Source organism: Theropithecus gelada, chromosome 19 (assembly GCF_003255815.1).
Source record: "Theropithecus gelada isolate Dixy chromosome 19, Tgel_1.0, whole genome shotgun sequence".
Taxonomy (NCBI): domain Eukaryota; kingdom Metazoa; phylum Chordata; class Mammalia; order Primates; family Cercopithecidae; genus Theropithecus; species Theropithecus gelada.
Window position 1 is genome coordinate 17,073,337 of NC_037687.1, and position 17,247 is coordinate 17,090,583.

Sequence of the window (17,247 nt, forward strand, 5' to 3'; positions counted from 1 at the left end):
GGGTAGCTAAGCCACAGGTGCGCGCCACCACACTGGGTTAATTTTTAATTTTCGTAAAGTCAGGGTCTCACTCTGTTGCCCAGGCTGATCTCGAACTCCTGGGCTCAAGCGATCCTCCCGCCTCGGCCTCCCCAAGTGCTGGGATTACAGGCGTGCGGGGGTGGGGTGGGGGTTTGGAGGTTCATCACCAAACCCCACGCCTCTCCTCCACCCTAGGGGGTCAAAACAGCCCCCCGGCCCCGCCCTCCTCCCCACCCCCTCCCCCGGGGTCGCGACCGCCTCGCGCCGCCTTTTCCACGCGGTACTTGCGGCGGCGCAGGCACTCAGTAAGGCTCCGTGGCTCCTGGTCCTCCAGGTCCTCTGGTAGCTGGAAGTTGCGGTCCAGCACCTCGGCTGCCTCCTGCCAGTTGGCGAAGCAGGCGGTGCCCAGGCGCTGGATCTCGTCGGCGCCGTCGCGAGTGAGCACGTCCCCGTCCGGCTTGAGCACCACAACCGCCGGCAGGCGCTCCACGGAGAACTGGCGCCCGAGGTCCCTGCGGAGCGGGCAGGTCAGTCTGGACGGATACACATCCCTGATGCTGACCCAGAGAGCCCCGCATCCCTCCTCCCAGTACTTAGGCAGCGCCTTCTGTGTGCACTGTCTCTTGCCGGGCACTGGGTAGGTGCACACCAGGACCGGAACAGGGCCAGACACTTTGGTCCCCGCGCTATGTCTCCAGCGCCCCAGGCATGCTCCAACCACGGGGCATTTGCGCTGGCTGTGCCATGCGCTCGGAGCGCTCTCCTCAGACATTTGCAGGCTAAGACCCTGTAGTATGGAGACCTCACATCGCAAGACACAAGGACAACATAGTAAGACCCTGTCTCTACCAATAAATAAATAAATAAGTAAATAAATAAATAAATAAAGCAGGGCGTGGTAGTGCGCTCCTGTAGTCCCAGGTACTCAGGAGGCCGAGGTAGAAGTATAGAATGAGACCACCACTTCTCCTGTTGTCCTTCCCAGCTTTTCCCCGTCTCCCCTGTTCCTTAGTTTATAAGACAGGAGAAGGGGGAGAAAGCAAAAAGTTGGAAAGAAACAGAAGTAAGATAAATAGCTAGACGACCTTGGCACCACCACCTGGCCCTGGTGGTTAAAATAATAATAATAATAATATTAACCCCGACCAAAACTACTAGTGTTATCTGTAAATTCCAGGCATTGTATGAGAAAGCACTGTAAAACTTTTTGTTAGCTGATGCATGTAGCCCCCCGTCATGTTTTCCACACTTGCTTGATTTATCATGACCCTTTTACATGGATCCCTTAAAGTTGTAAGCCTTTAAAAAGGCCACGTATTTCTTCTTCAGGGAGCTTGGCTCTTAAGACGCGAGTCTGCTGAGGCTCCCGGCGGAATGAAAAACCTCTTCCTTCTTTAATCCGGTGTCTGAGGAGTTTTGTCTGCGGCTCATCCTGCTACAGAAGGATCGCTTGAGCCTAGGATTTCGAGGCTGCAGTGAGCTATGATTGCATCACTGCACTCCAGCCTGGGTGACAGAGCCAGATCCTGTCTCAAAAATAGAATAAATAACATCCCAAGGCAGTGTTTTTCTCCCAAGTGCCTTTCAGCATCCAACATCATGTATGGTTTTAAAAATTTCTCCTGCTTGACTGGCGTGGTGGCTCATGCCTGTAATCTCAGCACTTTGGGAGGCTGAGATGGGTGGGTCACCAGAGGTCATGAGTTAGAGACCAGCCTGGCCAACATGGTAAAACCTCATCTCTGCTAAAAATACAAAAAAATCACGGCCGGGCGCGGTGGCTCACGCCTGTAATCCCAGCACTTTGGGAGGCTGAGACGGGCAGATCACGAGGTCAGGAGATCGAGACCATCCTGGCTAACACGGTGAAACCCTGTCTCTACTAAAAAAATGCAAAAAACTAGCCGGGCGAGGAGGTGGGCGTCTGTAGTCCCAGCTACTCGGGAGGCTGAGGCAGGAGAATGGCGTGAACCTGGGAGGCGGAGCTTGCAGTGAGCTGAGATCCGGCCACTGCACTCCAGCCTAGGGGACAGAGCGAGACTCCGTCTCCAAAAAAAAAAAAATCTGCTGGGTGTGATGGCGAGTGCCTGTAATCCCAGCTACTCAGGAGGCTGAGGCAGAAAAATTGCTTGAACCTGGGAGGCCAAGGTTGCAGCGAGCCGAGATTGTGCCACTGCACTCCAGCCTGGGCAGCAGAGCGAGACTGTCAAAAACAAAAACAAAAACAAAAAACATCATAGAGAGATATGAAGGAGGGTAAGGGGTTGCTGGTTAGAGGGCATGTCTCCAAGGAGAGACGAGCTGCAATCTCTGAGCTGACATCTATGGGATGAAGGGGGCTGGAGAACTGGGGGAAAGGTGACCCAGGCAGTAGGCACAGTACATGCAAAGGCTCTGAGGGTGGGATGGTCATTGGGATACAAACCTGATCACACAGGCCATGTAGGGTCATAGTAAGGAGTATCAATTTTGTTCTTTTTTTCTTTTTCTTTGAGACAGCGTCTTGTTCTGTCACCCAGGCTGGAGAGCACTGGTACAATCACAGCTCACTGCAGCCTCAACCTCCCAGGCTGAAGCAATCCTGTGGCCTCAGCCTTCCAAGTAGCTGGACTACAGGCTCGTAACACCATACCTGGCTAGTTTTTAAATTGTTTTGTAGAGACAGGGTCTCACTATGTTGCCTGAGCTGGTCCCAAACTCCTGAGCTCGTGCAGTCCTCCTGCCTCAGCCTCCCAAAGTGCTGGGACTACAGGCATGAGTCACTGTGCCCAGCCTCAGCTTTGTTCTAAGTCTTAAGGGAAGTCAATGGGAAGCTCTCCACACCCCAAGAGACCCTGGACCAAACCCCTCATCTAGGCCCAAATCCTGCACCCTCCACCCTCTCATCCTGGAGTAGAGGCAGCTGCCAAACTGGGCCCAACGCCCAGAGTTCTGTGTTTTTGGTTTTTTTTTTCTGGCCTTGAACTCCTGGGCTCAAGAGATCCTCCCGTCTCAGCCTCCCAAGTAGCTAGGACTACAGGCACCAGGCTCAACCCACAGTCCTTTATTTTTCTTTTATAATTAATTATATGTATTTTTCATTTTTTCAAAATTTTATTTATTTATTTATTTATTTATTTATTTATTTATTGAGACGGAGTCTCGCTCTGTCACCCGGGCTGGAGTGCAGTGGCTGGATCTCAGCTCACTGCAAGCTCCGCCATCTGGGTTTACGCCATTCTCCTGCCTCAGCCTCCCGAGTAGCTGGGACTACAGGCGCCTGCCACCAAGCCCAGCTAGTTTTTTGTATTTTTTAGTAAAGACGGAGTTTCACCGTGTTAGCCAGGATGGTCTCGATCTCCTGACCTTGTAATCCGCCCGTCTCGGCCTCCCAAAGTGCTGGGATTACAGGCTTGAGCCACCGCGCCCAGCCTATTTATTTATTTTTTTGAGACAGAGTCTCGCTCTGTCGCCCAGGCTGGAGTGCAATGGCGTAATCTCGGCTCACTGCAACCTCTGCCTCCCCAGTCCAAGTGATTCTTCTGCCTCACCTTCCCAAATATCTGGGATTACAGGCGTCTGCTAACACACCAGGCTAATTTTTGTATTTTTAGTAGAGATGGGGTTTCACCATGTTGGCCAACCTGGTCTTGAACTCTTGACCTCAGGTGATCCACCTGCCTTGGCCTCCTAAAGTGCTGAAATTACAGGCATGAGCCACCACACGCAGCCTATTTTTTAATTTTTATTTTTTGAGATGGAGTTTCGGTCTTGTTGCCCAGGCTGGAGTGCAATGGCGTGATCTCACTGCAACCTCTGCCTCCTGGGTTGAAGCAACTCTCCTGCCTCAGGCTCCCAAGTAGCTGGGAATACAGGTGAGTGCCAACACAAAGCGGCCTCCCTGAGATTACAGGCATGAGCCACTGTGCCCGGCTTTTTTTGTTTGTTTAAGACAGAGTCTTGCTGTGTTGCTGAGGCTGGAATGCAGTAGCATGATCTTGGCTCACTGCAACCTCTGCCTCCTGGGTTCAAGTGATTCTCCTGCTTCAGCCTCCTGAGTAACTGGGAGTACAGGAGTGTGCCACTGCAATCAGTTAATTTTTGTGTTTTTAGTAGAGATGAGGTTTCACCATGTTGGCCAGGCTGGTCTCGAACTCCTCACTTCAAGTGATCCGCCTGCCTTGGTCTCCCAAAATGCTGGCATTACAGGCATAAGCCACTGCGCCCGGCCATAGCTAACGGTTCTTAATTTCAGCCTGCTGCATCCTTCCATGGCCCTTTTCCAGACTGCCACAAAGAGAACCCATGATACTTACAAAATCCCATGAGTAGATTGCCAGGTTTAGCAATTAAAAATATAGGACACTCCCTCTCTTAAAAAAATAAAAATAAAAAGTTGAGGCTGGGTACAGTGGCTCACCCCTGTAATCCCAGCACTTTGGGAGGCCGAGGTGGGAGGATTGCTTGAGCCCAAGGGTTTGAGACCAGCTTGGGGAACATAACGAGACCCCATCTCTCTCTATTATACATATAAATACACACGCTAGTTAAATTTGAATTTCGAATAAACAATGAATAATCTTTTAGTATAAGTATATCCAAATGCGTGGGACATACTTATACTAAAAGAAAGATTATTTATTGTTTATCTCATTTTTTTTCTTTTTCTTTTTTTTTAGAGAAAGCACCTCCATCTGTCACCTAGGCTAGAGTGCAATGGTGGGATCATAGATCATGCTAACTTCAAAATCCTGGGCTCAGGTGATCCTGTAGCCTCAGCCTCCTGAGTAGCTGGGACTACAGGCTCGTACCACCACACCTGACTAATTTTTTTTTAAGTTTTTGTAAAGATATAGTCTTGCTATGTTGTTCAGGCTGGTTTTGAACTCCTGGCCTCAAGTGATCCTTCCACCTCTGCCTCCCGAAGCACTGGGATTATAGGCATGAGCCACCGCATCCAGCCTGAAATTTCACTTAACTGGACGTCCCATCTATGGGGGCTGTGGAATGGGAAATGCCCAGATAACATACTAGTCTGGGTGAATGTTTTGTTGAGAGGACCCTGTCTCAGACAAGGTCAGCATTTGTCTGCAGCTGGTGTCTCTGCCTCAGGGAAGGAAGTGTTGCTAGGAATCTCCTTAGCTGCCAAGGGCAGTGGGCAGGATTCAGTGTTCAAACTCTGATGATGTCCAAACTCTGATGACCAGAAACTTCCAACTTGTTGAGTAACAAAAGGCATGACATTGGGAAAATGTCATGAAGTCTGCAAGTCACTTTCAAATCGTTTAGCACAAACTATACACATGTGTGTGGACAAAGTGAATATGGCAAAATGTTAATAATTGTGGTGGGTTTCATTGTACACTTCTTTCAACTTTTTGCTATGTGTGAACATTTCTTCATAATAAAAAGTCAAACTATAATACTGTTTACTGGGCAGCTCCTTTTGTAATTTTTTTAAGAGGATCTTTTTAAATTTTTTCTTTTTTTTGAGACAGTCTCGCTCTGTTGCTCAGGCTGGAGTGCAGTGGCACGATCTTGGCTCACTGCACCCTCTGCCTCCCGGGTTCAAGCGATTCTCGTGCTTCAGCCTCCTGAGTAGCTGGGACTACAGATACCCACCACCACGTCTGGCTACTTTTTGTGTCTTTAGTAGAGACGGGGTTTCGCCATGTTGGCCAGGTTGGTCTTGAACTCCTGACCTCAGGTGTTCCACCCACCTCGGTCTCCCAAAGTGCTGGGATTACAGGCATAAGCCACTGTGCCAGGCCACCTTTCATAATTTTTCTTTTTATAATTTTAGAGATGGGGGTGGTGGTGTCTTGCTGTGTTGCCCAGGCTAGTCTTCAACTCCCAGCCTCAAGCAATCCTCCTGCCTCAGCCTCCAAAAGTGCTGGGATTGCAGGTGTCAGCCACCACGCCTGGCTGGACATCTCCTTACAAAGCTTGAATCCAACTACCTCTCCCTCAGTTCTCATGTCCACCATGGCTCCCTGCTACCCTGAGGATCATGTCTATACTCGTTAAGGTGGCTCTGCACCACAGACCTGTCACACCTTAAGAAGATTATGACAAATGCGTGGGCAGTAACAATAACATTGTAAATTCAGTCCTCTCCGGAATTACAGTCTCCCTGAACTGGTCATTCTTTCTCTGCCAGCCTCCAAGCCTTTCTGCTGTGCCCTCTGCCTGGAACCCCTCCCTTTCCTCACTCTCCATCCTCCTATCTTTCTTCTCCTTGGAGTCTCCCTGTATTTTATTTATTTATTACATTTTTCATTTTTATTTTTGAGATACGGTCTCACTCTGTTGCCCAGGCCAGAGTGCAGTGGCACCATCTCGGATCACTGCAACTTCCGCCTCCTGGATTCAAGCGATTCTCCTGCCTCAGCCTCCCGAGTAGCTGGGACCACAGGTGTGCGCCACCAGGCCTGGCTAATTTTTGTATTTTTCTTTTTTTTTTTTTTTTTTTTTTTTGAGACGGAGTTTTGCTCTGTAGCCCGGGCTGGAGTGCAGTGGCCGGATCTCAGCTCACTGCAAGCTCCGCCTCCCGGGTTCTCGCCATTCTCCTGCCTCAGCCTCCGGAGTAGCTGGGATTACAGGCGCCCGCCACCTCGCCCGGCTAGTTTTTTGTATTTTTAGTAGAGACGGGGTTTCACTGTGTTAGCCAGGATGGTCTCGATCTCCTGACCTCGTGATCCACCCGTCTCGGCCTCCCAAAGTGCTGGGATTACAGGCTTGAGCCACCGCGCCCGGCCTTTTTTTTTTTTTTGAGACGGAGTCTCGCTCTGTCGCCCAGGCTGGAGTGCAGTGGCCGGATCTCAGCTCACTGCAAGCTCCGCCTCCCGGGTTCCCGCCATTCTCCTGCCTCAGCCTCCCGAGTAGCTGGGACTACAGGCGCCCACAACCGCACCCGGCTAATTTTTTGTATTTTTAGTAGAGACGAGGTTTCACCGTGGTCTCGATCTCCTGACCTTGTGATCCGCCCGCCTCGGCCTCCCAAAGTGCTGGGATTACAGGCGTGAGCCACCGCGCCCGGCCTGTATTTTTCTTAGAGATGGGGTTTTTCCGTATTGGTCAGGCTGGTCTCGAACTCCTGACCTCAGGTGATCTGCTCACCTTGGCCTCCCAAAGTGCTAGGTTTACAGGGGTGAGCCACCGTGCCTGGCCTTACTTTTTTAAGAGACGGGGTCTAGCTGTATTGCCCTGGCTGGAGTGCAGTGGTGCGATCAAAGCTCACTGCAGCCTCAAACTCCAGGCTCCAGTTATCTTCTTACCACAGCCTCCCAAGTGGCTGGGACTACAGGCACGAGCCACCACGCCCAGCTAGGGGTCTCTCTTTAAAGTCACTTCCTCGGGGAAGCATCCTCTGACCCCGGAACCTCACCAAGGTTTCCCTCACTGTATTTCCACTTTGTGGCCTAGCTTTGTCCTCTGAGCACTACTGCAGTTCGCTGTTATGTATTTGTTTTTTTTTTTTTTTTTTTTTTTTTTTTTTTTTTTTTTTTTTTTTTTTGAGGCGGAGTCTTCACTCTGTCTCCCACGCTGGAGTGCAGTGGCACCATCTCCGCTCACTGCAAGCTCCGCCTCCCGGGTTCGCGCCATTCTCCTGCCTCAGCCTCCCGAGTAGCTGGGACTACAGGCGCCCGCCACCGCGCCTGGCTAATTTTTTTTGTATTTTAGTAGAGACGGGGTTTCACCGTGTTAGCCAGGATGGTCTCGATCTCCTGACCTCGTGATCCGCCCGCCTCGGCCTCCCAAAGTGCAGGGATTACAGGCGTGAGCCACCGCGCCCGGCCATGTTTTTTGTTTTTTTTAGACAGAGTCTCCCTCTGTCGCCCAGGCTGGAGGGCAGTGGCGTGATCTCGCCTCCCTGCAGCATCTGCCTCCCAGGTTCAAACGATTCTCCTGTCTCAGCCTCCCAAGCAGCTGGGATTACAGGCGCCCACCACCTTGCCTGGCTAATTTTTGTATTTTCAGCAGAGACAGGGTTTCACCATGTTGATCAGGCTGGTCGCGAACTCCCGATCTCAGGTAATCTGCCCGCCTCGACCTGCCAAAGTCCTGGGATTACAGGGGTAAGCCACCACGCTTGGCCTTGCTATTACATAGTTGAGTGTCTCTTTTGCATCTGTTCCTCTCACTCGGCTCCAAGGTCCCTGGGGTGGCATGGAAGCTGGCATGTGGAAGTGGGCACCCCTCGCTGTACCCGCTAGTTCCCAGTAGATGGACTGGCACACAGGGGCTGCTTATTCACTCTAGTTAGAATGGATGCTTCACTTTCAGCGAACATGCCCCCTCCTCCAGGAAGCCCTCCCTGCCCCTCCTCACCTCCTCAGTTCATCCTCAAAGGGCAGGAAAAGCCACTTCTTTGGCATGTCCTTGAGGAACAGGTCTTGCTGCTCCTCCGTGGAGTCCTGGGACACGTACACCAGGGCCAGCTGCGCTGCCCGCAGCACATAGAACTCATCTGTGAGCCGCACGAAGAAGTCCTTGAGGATGGGCACGAAGGCCTGGCACTGCGGACAAGCCCCGGCACCAAAGAACAGCAGCACCAGCCGGTTCTCCAACCTGCGGCTGACCTCGGCCTCCGTGTCCAGCTCGTCCTGGTCGTTGTTGTTGCAGATCAGGATGCGGCCAGAAAACAGGGAGGCCATGGTAACCTGGGCTGGGTGCTGGGAACAGCGCGGCGTGTGGTCCCCGGTCTGCAGACTGGCTCCTCTCCCAGAAATAGAAATCTTTAGGAAGCCAGCTTAGGACTTCACTAATCTGCCTAAACCTTGACCTGAGGGGCCTCTAAGGGCAGGGGGCAGGGCTCTCTGTGTGGCCCTTCTCAGGAGAGAGCTGCAAACGAACGCATTAAGAAAACACGTAACAGACGGGTGCAGTGGCTCATGCCTGCGATCCCAGCACTTTGAGAGGCAGAGGTGGGAGGATCATCTGAAGTCAGGAGTTCGAGACCAGCCTGGCCAACATGGTGAAACCCTGTCTCTACTAAAAATACAAAATTTAGCCAGGCGTGGTGGTGGGCACCTGTAATCCCAGCTACTCGAGAGGCTGAGGCAGGAGAATCGCTTGAAGCCAGGAGGCAGACGTTAAAGTGAGCTGAGATTGCGTGATTGCACTCCAGCCTAGGTGACAGAGCGAGACTCCATCTCAAAAAAAAAAAAAAAAAAGAAAGAAAAAAAAAAAACATGTAGCAGACAGTGACTCATGCCTGCAATCTCAGCACTTTGGGAGGCTGAGGCAGGAGGATCACCTGAGACCAGGAGTTTGAGACCAGCCTGGGCAACAGTGTGAGACCCCATCTCTATGAAAAAATTAAAAACTTAGCTGGGCATGGTGTTGTCATGAGCCTGTAGTTCCATCTACTTAGTTGAGATGGGAGGATCACTTGAGCCTGGGAGGTTGAGGCTGCAATGACTGCACCACTGCGCTCCATCCTGGGTGACAGAGCCTAGTGTCTAAAAATACAAAATAGGCCGGGCACGGCGGCTCACGCCTATAATCCCAAAACTTTGGGAGGTCAAGGCAGGTGGATCACCTGAGGTCAGGGGTTCGAGACCAGTCTGGCCAACATGGCAAAACCCTGTCTCTACTAAAAATGCAAAAATTAGGCCTGGCATGGTGGCTCATGCCTGTAATCCCAGTGCTTTGGGAGGCTGAGGCGGGTGGATCACCTGAGGTCAGGAGTTCGAGACCATCGTGGCCAACATGGTGAAACCCCATCTCTATTAAAAATACAAAAATTAGCCAGGCGTGGTGGTGGGCACCTGTAATCCCAGCTACTCGGGAGGCTGAGGCAGGAGAATTGCTTAAGCCTGGGAGGCAGAGGTTGCAGTGAGCCGAGGTCGTACCACTGCGCTCCATCCAACCTGGGCAACAGAGCAAGACTACATCTCAAATTAAAAAAAAAAAAAAAAAGCAAAAATTAGCCGGGCATGGTGGTGCATGCCTGTAATCCCAGCTACTTGGAAGCCTAAGGGAGGAGAACCGCTTGAACCCAGGAGGCAGAGGCTGCAGTGAGACAAGATCTTTCCACTGCACTCCAATCTGGGGGATAGAGCGAAACTCTGTCTCCAAAATAAATAAATAAAAATAAAAATTTAAATATCTGACTTTTTTGTATGTGTATTTTTTGAGACCAGGTCTCACTCTGTCAAGGCACCCAGGCTGGAGTGCAGTGGTGTGGTTATGGCTCACTGCAGCCTTGATCTCCAAGGCTCGAGTGATCCTTCTATTTCAGCGTTCCTGTTAGCTGGCACTACGGTTGCGCGCCACCACGTCTGGCTAATTTTTTGTATTTTTAGTAGAGATGGGGTTTTGCCATATTGCCCAGGCTGGCCTCCAAATCCTGGGCTCGAGCAATCCTCCAGCCTCGGCCTCCCAAAGTGCTGGGATAACAGGCATGAGCATGCGACTGGCCACACCTTTTCATAAATATATTAAGTCACATTGATTCACATGGACTCCACTAATTACTTCAAGGTCTAAGTCACGGTGAGCATCTGTGATATTTTAGGGTGTCTCCTATGATCAGGATGTGATATGAAGTTATCTTTGATTTCCACAGGGGACAAAGTTCCGGGGCTAGCCAGCGTCTGCATTCACAGTGAGAGGACCTTCTCCTGGTAAGCTGGAAACCTGTCATCATTAGGGACTGGCATGAATGCACTATTATCAGTGTAAACTTCCACTGAGTAGTCCATCCAGGAGACGGACCGAATTAAAGGGGGAAAAGGAACATATGCCCAGTAGGTATGATTTTCAGTTGCCCCCACCGCTGGTATACTCACCACTGCACTGACCACCCCAAAGGCAGCCAGAATTATATTACCCGTCGTTTTCAGAATTCCTTATTGTAGGCCACATGGCAAGATTTTGTTGTAATGTCGAGGTTATGCAATTTATGTGTCAGGAGGCAAACCTTGCCCTTGGATTTCTGACGGCTCTTCGCCTTTTGTTTCTGAGAGCTCTTCGTTATGGGGAAAAGAAAGAGATGATCAGATTGTTACTGTGTCTATGCAGAAAAGGAAGACGTAAGAAACTCCATTTTGATCTGTACTAAGAAAAATTGTTTCTGCTTTGAGATGCTGTTAACCTGTAACTTTAGCCCCAACCCTGTGCTCACAGAAACATGTGCTGTATTGAATCAAAGTTTAATGGATTTAGGGCTGTGGAGGATGTGCCTTGTTGACAACATGGTTGCAGGCAGTATGCTTGGTAAAAGTCATCGCCATTCTCCAGTCTCGAGTACCCAGGGACACAATGCACTGCGGAAGGTCGCAGGGACCTCTGCCCAAGAAAGTTTGGGTATTGTCCAAAGTTTCCCCTCCCACTGAGACAGCCTGAGATATGGCCTTATGGAAAAGGAAAGGGCTTACCATTCCCCCAGCCCGACACCCGTAAAGGGTCTGTGCTGAGGAGGAGGAGTGAAAGAGGGAGGCCTCTTTGCCGTTGAGAGAAGAGGAAGGCTCTGTCTCCTGCTTGTCCCTGGGAATGGAATGTCTTGGTGTAAAGCTCACCATTCCCATTCGTTCTATGCTGACATAGGAGAAAACCACGCTGTGGTTAGAGATGAGATCTGCTGGCAGCGATACTCCTCTGTTACTGTTTGCTACACTGAGATGTTTGGGTAAACAGAAACATAAATCTAGCCTACGTGCACATCCGGGCACAGTACCTTTCCTTGAACTTTTGCATGATACAGATTGCTTTGCTCACATGTTTCCCTGCTGACCTTTTCCCCATCTGTTGTCCTGCTACAGTCCCCTCACTAAGATAGTAAAAATAATGATCAATAAATACTGAGGGAACTCAGAGGCCGGCACCAGCGTGGGTCCTCCGTATGCTGAGTGTGCCGGTCTCCTGAGCCCACTGTTCTTTCTCTATACTTTGTCTCTGTGTCTTATTTCTTTTCTGAGTCTCTCGTCCCACCTGATGAGAAATGCCCACGGGGCTGGCCCCCTTCACTTCATCCTTGGAGAAATACCCACAGGTGTGGAGGGGCTGGCCCCCTTCACTTCGTCCTTGAAGAAATACCCACAGGTGTGGAGGGGCTGGCCCCCTTCATTTTATCCTTGGAGAAATACCCACAGGTGTGGAGGGGCTGGCCCCCCTTCACTTCGTCCTTGGAGTTATAATGCAATTTCAGTTGCCAGGAGGGAACCCACATGGGTTATTGTCCTTCTCCTGGGAAAACACAAGCTAAACCCCTACCCCATGTTACCACAGTGCCTAATTCCCATTTGTCAGTTTCCGCATCCTTCCACCATACCCGCTTTCCGTTTTGTGGATCAAATTTATTTCCAGGGAAATGTTGTTCTGCTGCTGTAAAAGGTTGATTTCTTGCCAGGCTTAAGAAATTTAGCGTAAAAAGGCCAGGCGCGGTGGCTCACGCCTGTAATCCCAGCACTTTGGGAGGCCGGAGTGGGTGGATCCCAAGGTCAGGAGTTCAAGACCAGTCTGGCCAAGATGGTGAAACCCTGGCTCTACTCAAAATACAAAAACATTAGCCGGGCGTGGTGGCAGGTGCTTATAATCCCAGCTACTCAGGAGGCTGAGGCAGACAATTTCTTGAACCTGGGAGGCGGAGGTTGTAGTGAGCCGAGCTGGTGCCACTGCAGCCCAGCCTGGGCGACAGAGCAAGACTCCATCTCAGAAAAAAGAAGAAAGAAAGAAATTTAGTGTAAAAAGAGCCAGATTCAACTGAGCATGAGGGGTAGGAGCCTCCCTCTTCGCTTTAGTGTCCTGTTTTCTTTCACTTGCGTCCATGTGAAGAGACCACCAAACCGGCTTTGTGTTGTGGGCGGTAAGTCACCCAGGTGCTGAGGCAGGAGACCGAGGGCACGAGCTGTTCCAGTATAATAAAGAAAATATATTAAATAAGAATAGTTACACTAGATATAGATCATAGATATGATGATATATATGGGGTGGATCTCACAAAGTACATTCTCAAGGGTTGGGAAAATTACAAAGAACCTTCTTAAGGGTGGGGGAGATTACAAAGTACCTTGATCAGTTAGGGTGGGGCAGAAACAAATCACAATGGTGGAATGTCATCAGTTAAGGCTATTTTCACTTCTTTTGTGGATCTTCAGTGGCTTCAGGCCATCTGGATGTACACGTGCAGGTCACAAGGGATATGATGACTTAGCTTGGGCTCAGAGGTCTGACATTCCTGTCTTCTTATATTAATAAGAAAAGCAAAACAAAATAGTGAAGTGCTGGAGCGGCGAAAAATTTTGGGGGTGGTATGGAGAGATAATGGGTGATGTTTCTCAGGGCTGCTTCGAGCGGGATTAGGGGCGGCGTGGGAACCTAGAGTGGGAGAGATTAAGTTGAAGGAAGATATTGGGGTAAGGGATGATATTGGGGGTTGTTAGAAGGAGCATTTGTTGTATAGAATGATTGGTGATGGCCTGGATGCAGTTTTGTATCAACTGAGAAACTAAAAGGAAGACACAAGGTGCGAATAAGAGGAGGAGAAAAACAGGTATTAAAGGACTAAGAATTGGGAGTACCCAGGACATCCAATTACAGAGTGTCAAAGGGGGTTCAGCGTAATTATTTGTTTGGTTGGGGAGTTTTTGGGCTCTATTCTTGAGTTTTTTTATGTTGTCATGTACCAGACCAGATTGATTAAGGTAAAAACGACACTCTTCATTTAAAAATATACAGAGTCCCCCCCCACCTTTTTTTAAATTTTATTTTATTTTTAAGCAGTGAGTAAGTCAGGGCCTGGTCGAATTTGGAGGAAAGAGAGATACAAAGCCAGCAATTGTTAAAGAAGGATTAGAAACGGCTACGAGAGAGTGAGATTGACAGTGTGGTGGAGATAGCTGGGGAGAGGTAGAGGGTGGCGTAAGAACGGGAACAAGAATAAGAGAGTATAAAAGTAAGGAATAGGACTTCATCAGGGTGAAAGTATCGGAGGGTATTTTGTCACTGAAGATCTTCTATCCACTTAAAGAGAGACTTAACGGTGGCAGTTTGAGGTAAAACCAGGCGCCACTGAATACCACGAACCTGAGAAACTGCTTGGGTGATTTGACTGGTAAAGGCCAGTCTGTTATCGGATTGTATAGAGGTGGGAAGGCCAAACCGAGGAATTATGTCTGACAAAAGGGAAGAAATGACCGTGGTGGCCTTCTCAGAGCCTGTGGGAAAGGCCTTTACCCATCCAGTGAAAATGTCTACCCAGACCAAGAGGTATTTTAGTTTCCTGACTCGGGGCATGTGAGTAAAGTCAATTTGCCAGTCCTGGGCGGGGGCAAATCCCCGAACTTGGTGTGTAGGGAAGGGAGGGGGCCTGAACACTCCCTGAGGAGGAGTAGATAGAATAGCAGATGGAACACTGAGAAGTGATTTCCTTGAGGATAGATTTCCACAATGGAAAGGAAATGAGAGGTTCTAAGAGGCGGGCTAGCGGCTTGTAACCTACATGGAAGAGGTTACGAAATGACGACATAATAGAATGGGCCTGTGAGGCTGAAAGGAGATATTTTCCTTGGTACAAGAACCATTTGCCTTGTGTGGGAAGAGATTGACAGGTGGAAGTTTCAGTGGGGGAGTAGGTGGAAGTGACCAGATGAGAAGGAGAAAAACTGGCCGTGAGTGATAGAAGTTGGAACGTTAGCTGCTTTTTTAGCTACCTTATCAGCATAAGCGCTGTCCTGAGCGATGGGATCTGATGCCTTTCGATGGCCCTTGCAGTGAATGACCCCAGCTTCCTTTGGAAGTAAAGCAGCCTTGAGAAGAGTTTTTATTAAAGAGGCATTAATGACGGAGGACCCCTGTGTAATGAGGAAACCTTTCAGCTCATAAAACAGCATGGTGGTGCAGGATATGGGGTCAGTATAAATATTGACGCGTAGTCCCTTTACAAGAGCGAGGGCCCGAATTAAGGCAATGAGTTCGGCTTGCTGAGAGGTAGTGGAGGGGGCAGAGCAGTAGCCTCAATGATAGATGTGGAAGATATTATAGCATAGCCTGCCTTTGCTGGTGTGTGGCGATTAGGCCTGGTGGAACTGCCATCGATAAACCAAGTGTGATCAGGGTGAGGAACAGGAAAGAAGGAAATATGGGGAAATGGAGTGAATGTCAGGTGGATCAGAGAGATACAGTCATGGGGGTCAGGTGTGGTATCAGGAATAATGTGGGAGGCCGGGCTGAAGTCCAGGCCAGGAACAGTGGTAACTGTGGGAGACTCAACAAAGAGTACAGCTGAAGGAGCCGGGGAGCAGAAAGTATATGTGTCAGGTGTGAGGAAGAAAATAGATTTTGGGAATTATGAGAACTGTAGAGAGTGAGTTGAGCATAGTTTGTGATTTTGAGGGCCTCTACAACTATTAGGGCGGCGGCAGCCACCGCATGGAGACACGATGGCCAGCCTAAAACAGTAAGGTCGGCCGGGCGCGGTGGCTCAAGCCTGTAATCCCAGCACTTTGGGAGGCCGAGGCGGGTGGATCACGAGGTCAGGAGATCGAGACCATCCTGGCTAACATGGTGAAACCCCGTCTCTACTAAAAATACAAAAAACTAGCCGGGCGTGGTGGCGGGCGCCTGTAGTCCCAGCTACTCGGAGGCTGAGGCAGGAGAATGGCGTGAACCTGAGAGGCGGAGCTTGCAGTGAGCCGAGATCGCGCCACTGCACTCCAGCCTGGGTGACACAGCGCGAGACTCTGTCTCAAAAAAAAAAGAAAAAAAAAAAAAAAAAAAAACAGTAAGGTCACGTTGTTTGGACAAAAAGGCTACAGGGCGCGGTCCCAGCTCTTGTGTAAGAATTTTGACCGCACAGCCCCGTACTTTGGCTGTGTGTAATGAAAAGGTTGGGACGAGTTAGGGACAGCCTGCATGGGAGCAACTTCTAGGGCTGTTTTTAAGGAACGGAAAGAGGAGTGGGAAAAGGATTTAGGATCTATGGGGTCAGCTAGGTTTCCTTTTGTGAGTTTACATAATGGTTTAGTCAGGATGCCAAAACCAGGTATCCAAAGGCGGAAGTACCTAACCATGCCTAGCAAGGAAAGGAGCTGTTGTTTTGTAGAAGGGGTTCGGGTTTGGGAGATTAGCCGGACACGATCAGCAGGGAGAGCACGTGTGTTTCCATGAAGAGTTATGCTGAGATAGGTAACAGATGAGGAAGAAATTTGGGCTTGACTGAAGTCATGGGGGCTGTCCGTGAAGCCTTGCGGCAGTACAGCCCAGGAAATTCGCTGAACCTGATGGGTATCAGGGTCAGTCCAAGTGAAAGCAAAGAGAGGCTGGGATGAAGGGTGCAAAGGAATAGTAAAGAAAGCATGTCTGAGAGCCAGAACAGAATACTGGGTTGTGGAGGGAGGTATTGAGGATAGGAGAGGATATGGCTTTGGCACCACGGGGCGAACAGGCAAGGCAATTTAGTTGATAAGGCGTGGATCCTGAACTAATCTGTAGACTTGTCTGGTTTTTGGACAGGTAAAATGGAATTGTAAAGAGAGTTTATAGGCTTTAAAAGGCCATGCTGTAACAGGCGAGTGATAACAGGCTTTGATCCTTTTAAAGCGTGCTGCGGGATGGGATACTGGCGTTGAGTGGGGTAAGGGTGATTAGGTTTTAATGGGATGATAAGCGGTGCATGATCGGCCACAAAGGAGAGAGTAGAGTTATCCCATATTTGTGGGCTGAAGTAGGGGAATACGAGAGGGGGATACGAGAGAAGGATGCGAAGGAGGCTTTGGGTTGGGAAGAAGGGTGGCAATGAGATGTCGCTGTAGTCCAGGAATAATCAGGGAAGCAGATAATTTGGTTAAAATGTCTCAGCCTAATAAGGGAGCTGGGCAGGTGGGGATAACTAAAAAGAGTGCATAAAGAATGTTGTCCAAGTTGGCACCAGATTTGGGGATTTTTAAGGGGTTTAGAAGCCTGGCCATCAATACCCACAACAGTTATGGAGGCAAGGGAAACAAGCCCTTGAAAAGAAAGTAATATGGAGTTGGTAGCCTCTGCATTGATTAAGAAGGGGACGGACTAACCCTTCACTGTGAGTTACCCGAAACTCGGTGTCTGTGATGGTCTAGGGGGCTTCCGAGGCGATCCAGCAGCGTCAGTCTTCAGCCGCTAAGCCAAGAAGATCTGGGAAGGAGTCAGAGAGCCTTGGGCCAGAGTTCCAGGGGCTCTGGGAGTGGCTACTGGGCGACTTGGACAGTCCAATTTCCAGTGGGATCCCGCACAGATGGGACATGGCTTAGGAGGAATCCCGGGCTG

At 49.8% G+C, this 17,247-nt stretch overlaps 1 protein-coding gene across 1 annotated transcript; it reads right to left on the reverse strand.

Moving 5' to 3' along the window:
- NXNL1 (nucleoredoxin like 1) lies at positions 1–8,736 on the reverse strand. Its single transcript, XM_025368773.1, has 2 exons — positions 8,332–8,736; positions 1–533 (listed from the first exon to the last, which is right to left on the reverse strand). Exons 1-2 carry the CDS (start codon positions 8,655–8,657, stop codon positions 221–223), a joined length of 639 nt encoding a protein of 212 aa, XP_025224558.1. The 5' UTR covers positions 8,658–8,736; the 3' UTR covers positions 1–220.
- Between the last annotated feature and the right edge of the window lie 8,511 nt (positions 8,737–17,247).

Coding starts and splice junctions, on each gene's coding strand:
- NXNL1 (XM_025368773.1), bottom strand. CDS start 8,657: ATGGCCTCCCTGTTTTCTGGCCGCATCCTGATCTGCAACAACAACGAC. Junction 534..8,331: donor TTTGAGGATGAACTGAGGAG/GTGAGGAGGGGC, acceptor CCCGCTCCGCAG/GGACCTCGGGCGCCAGTTCT.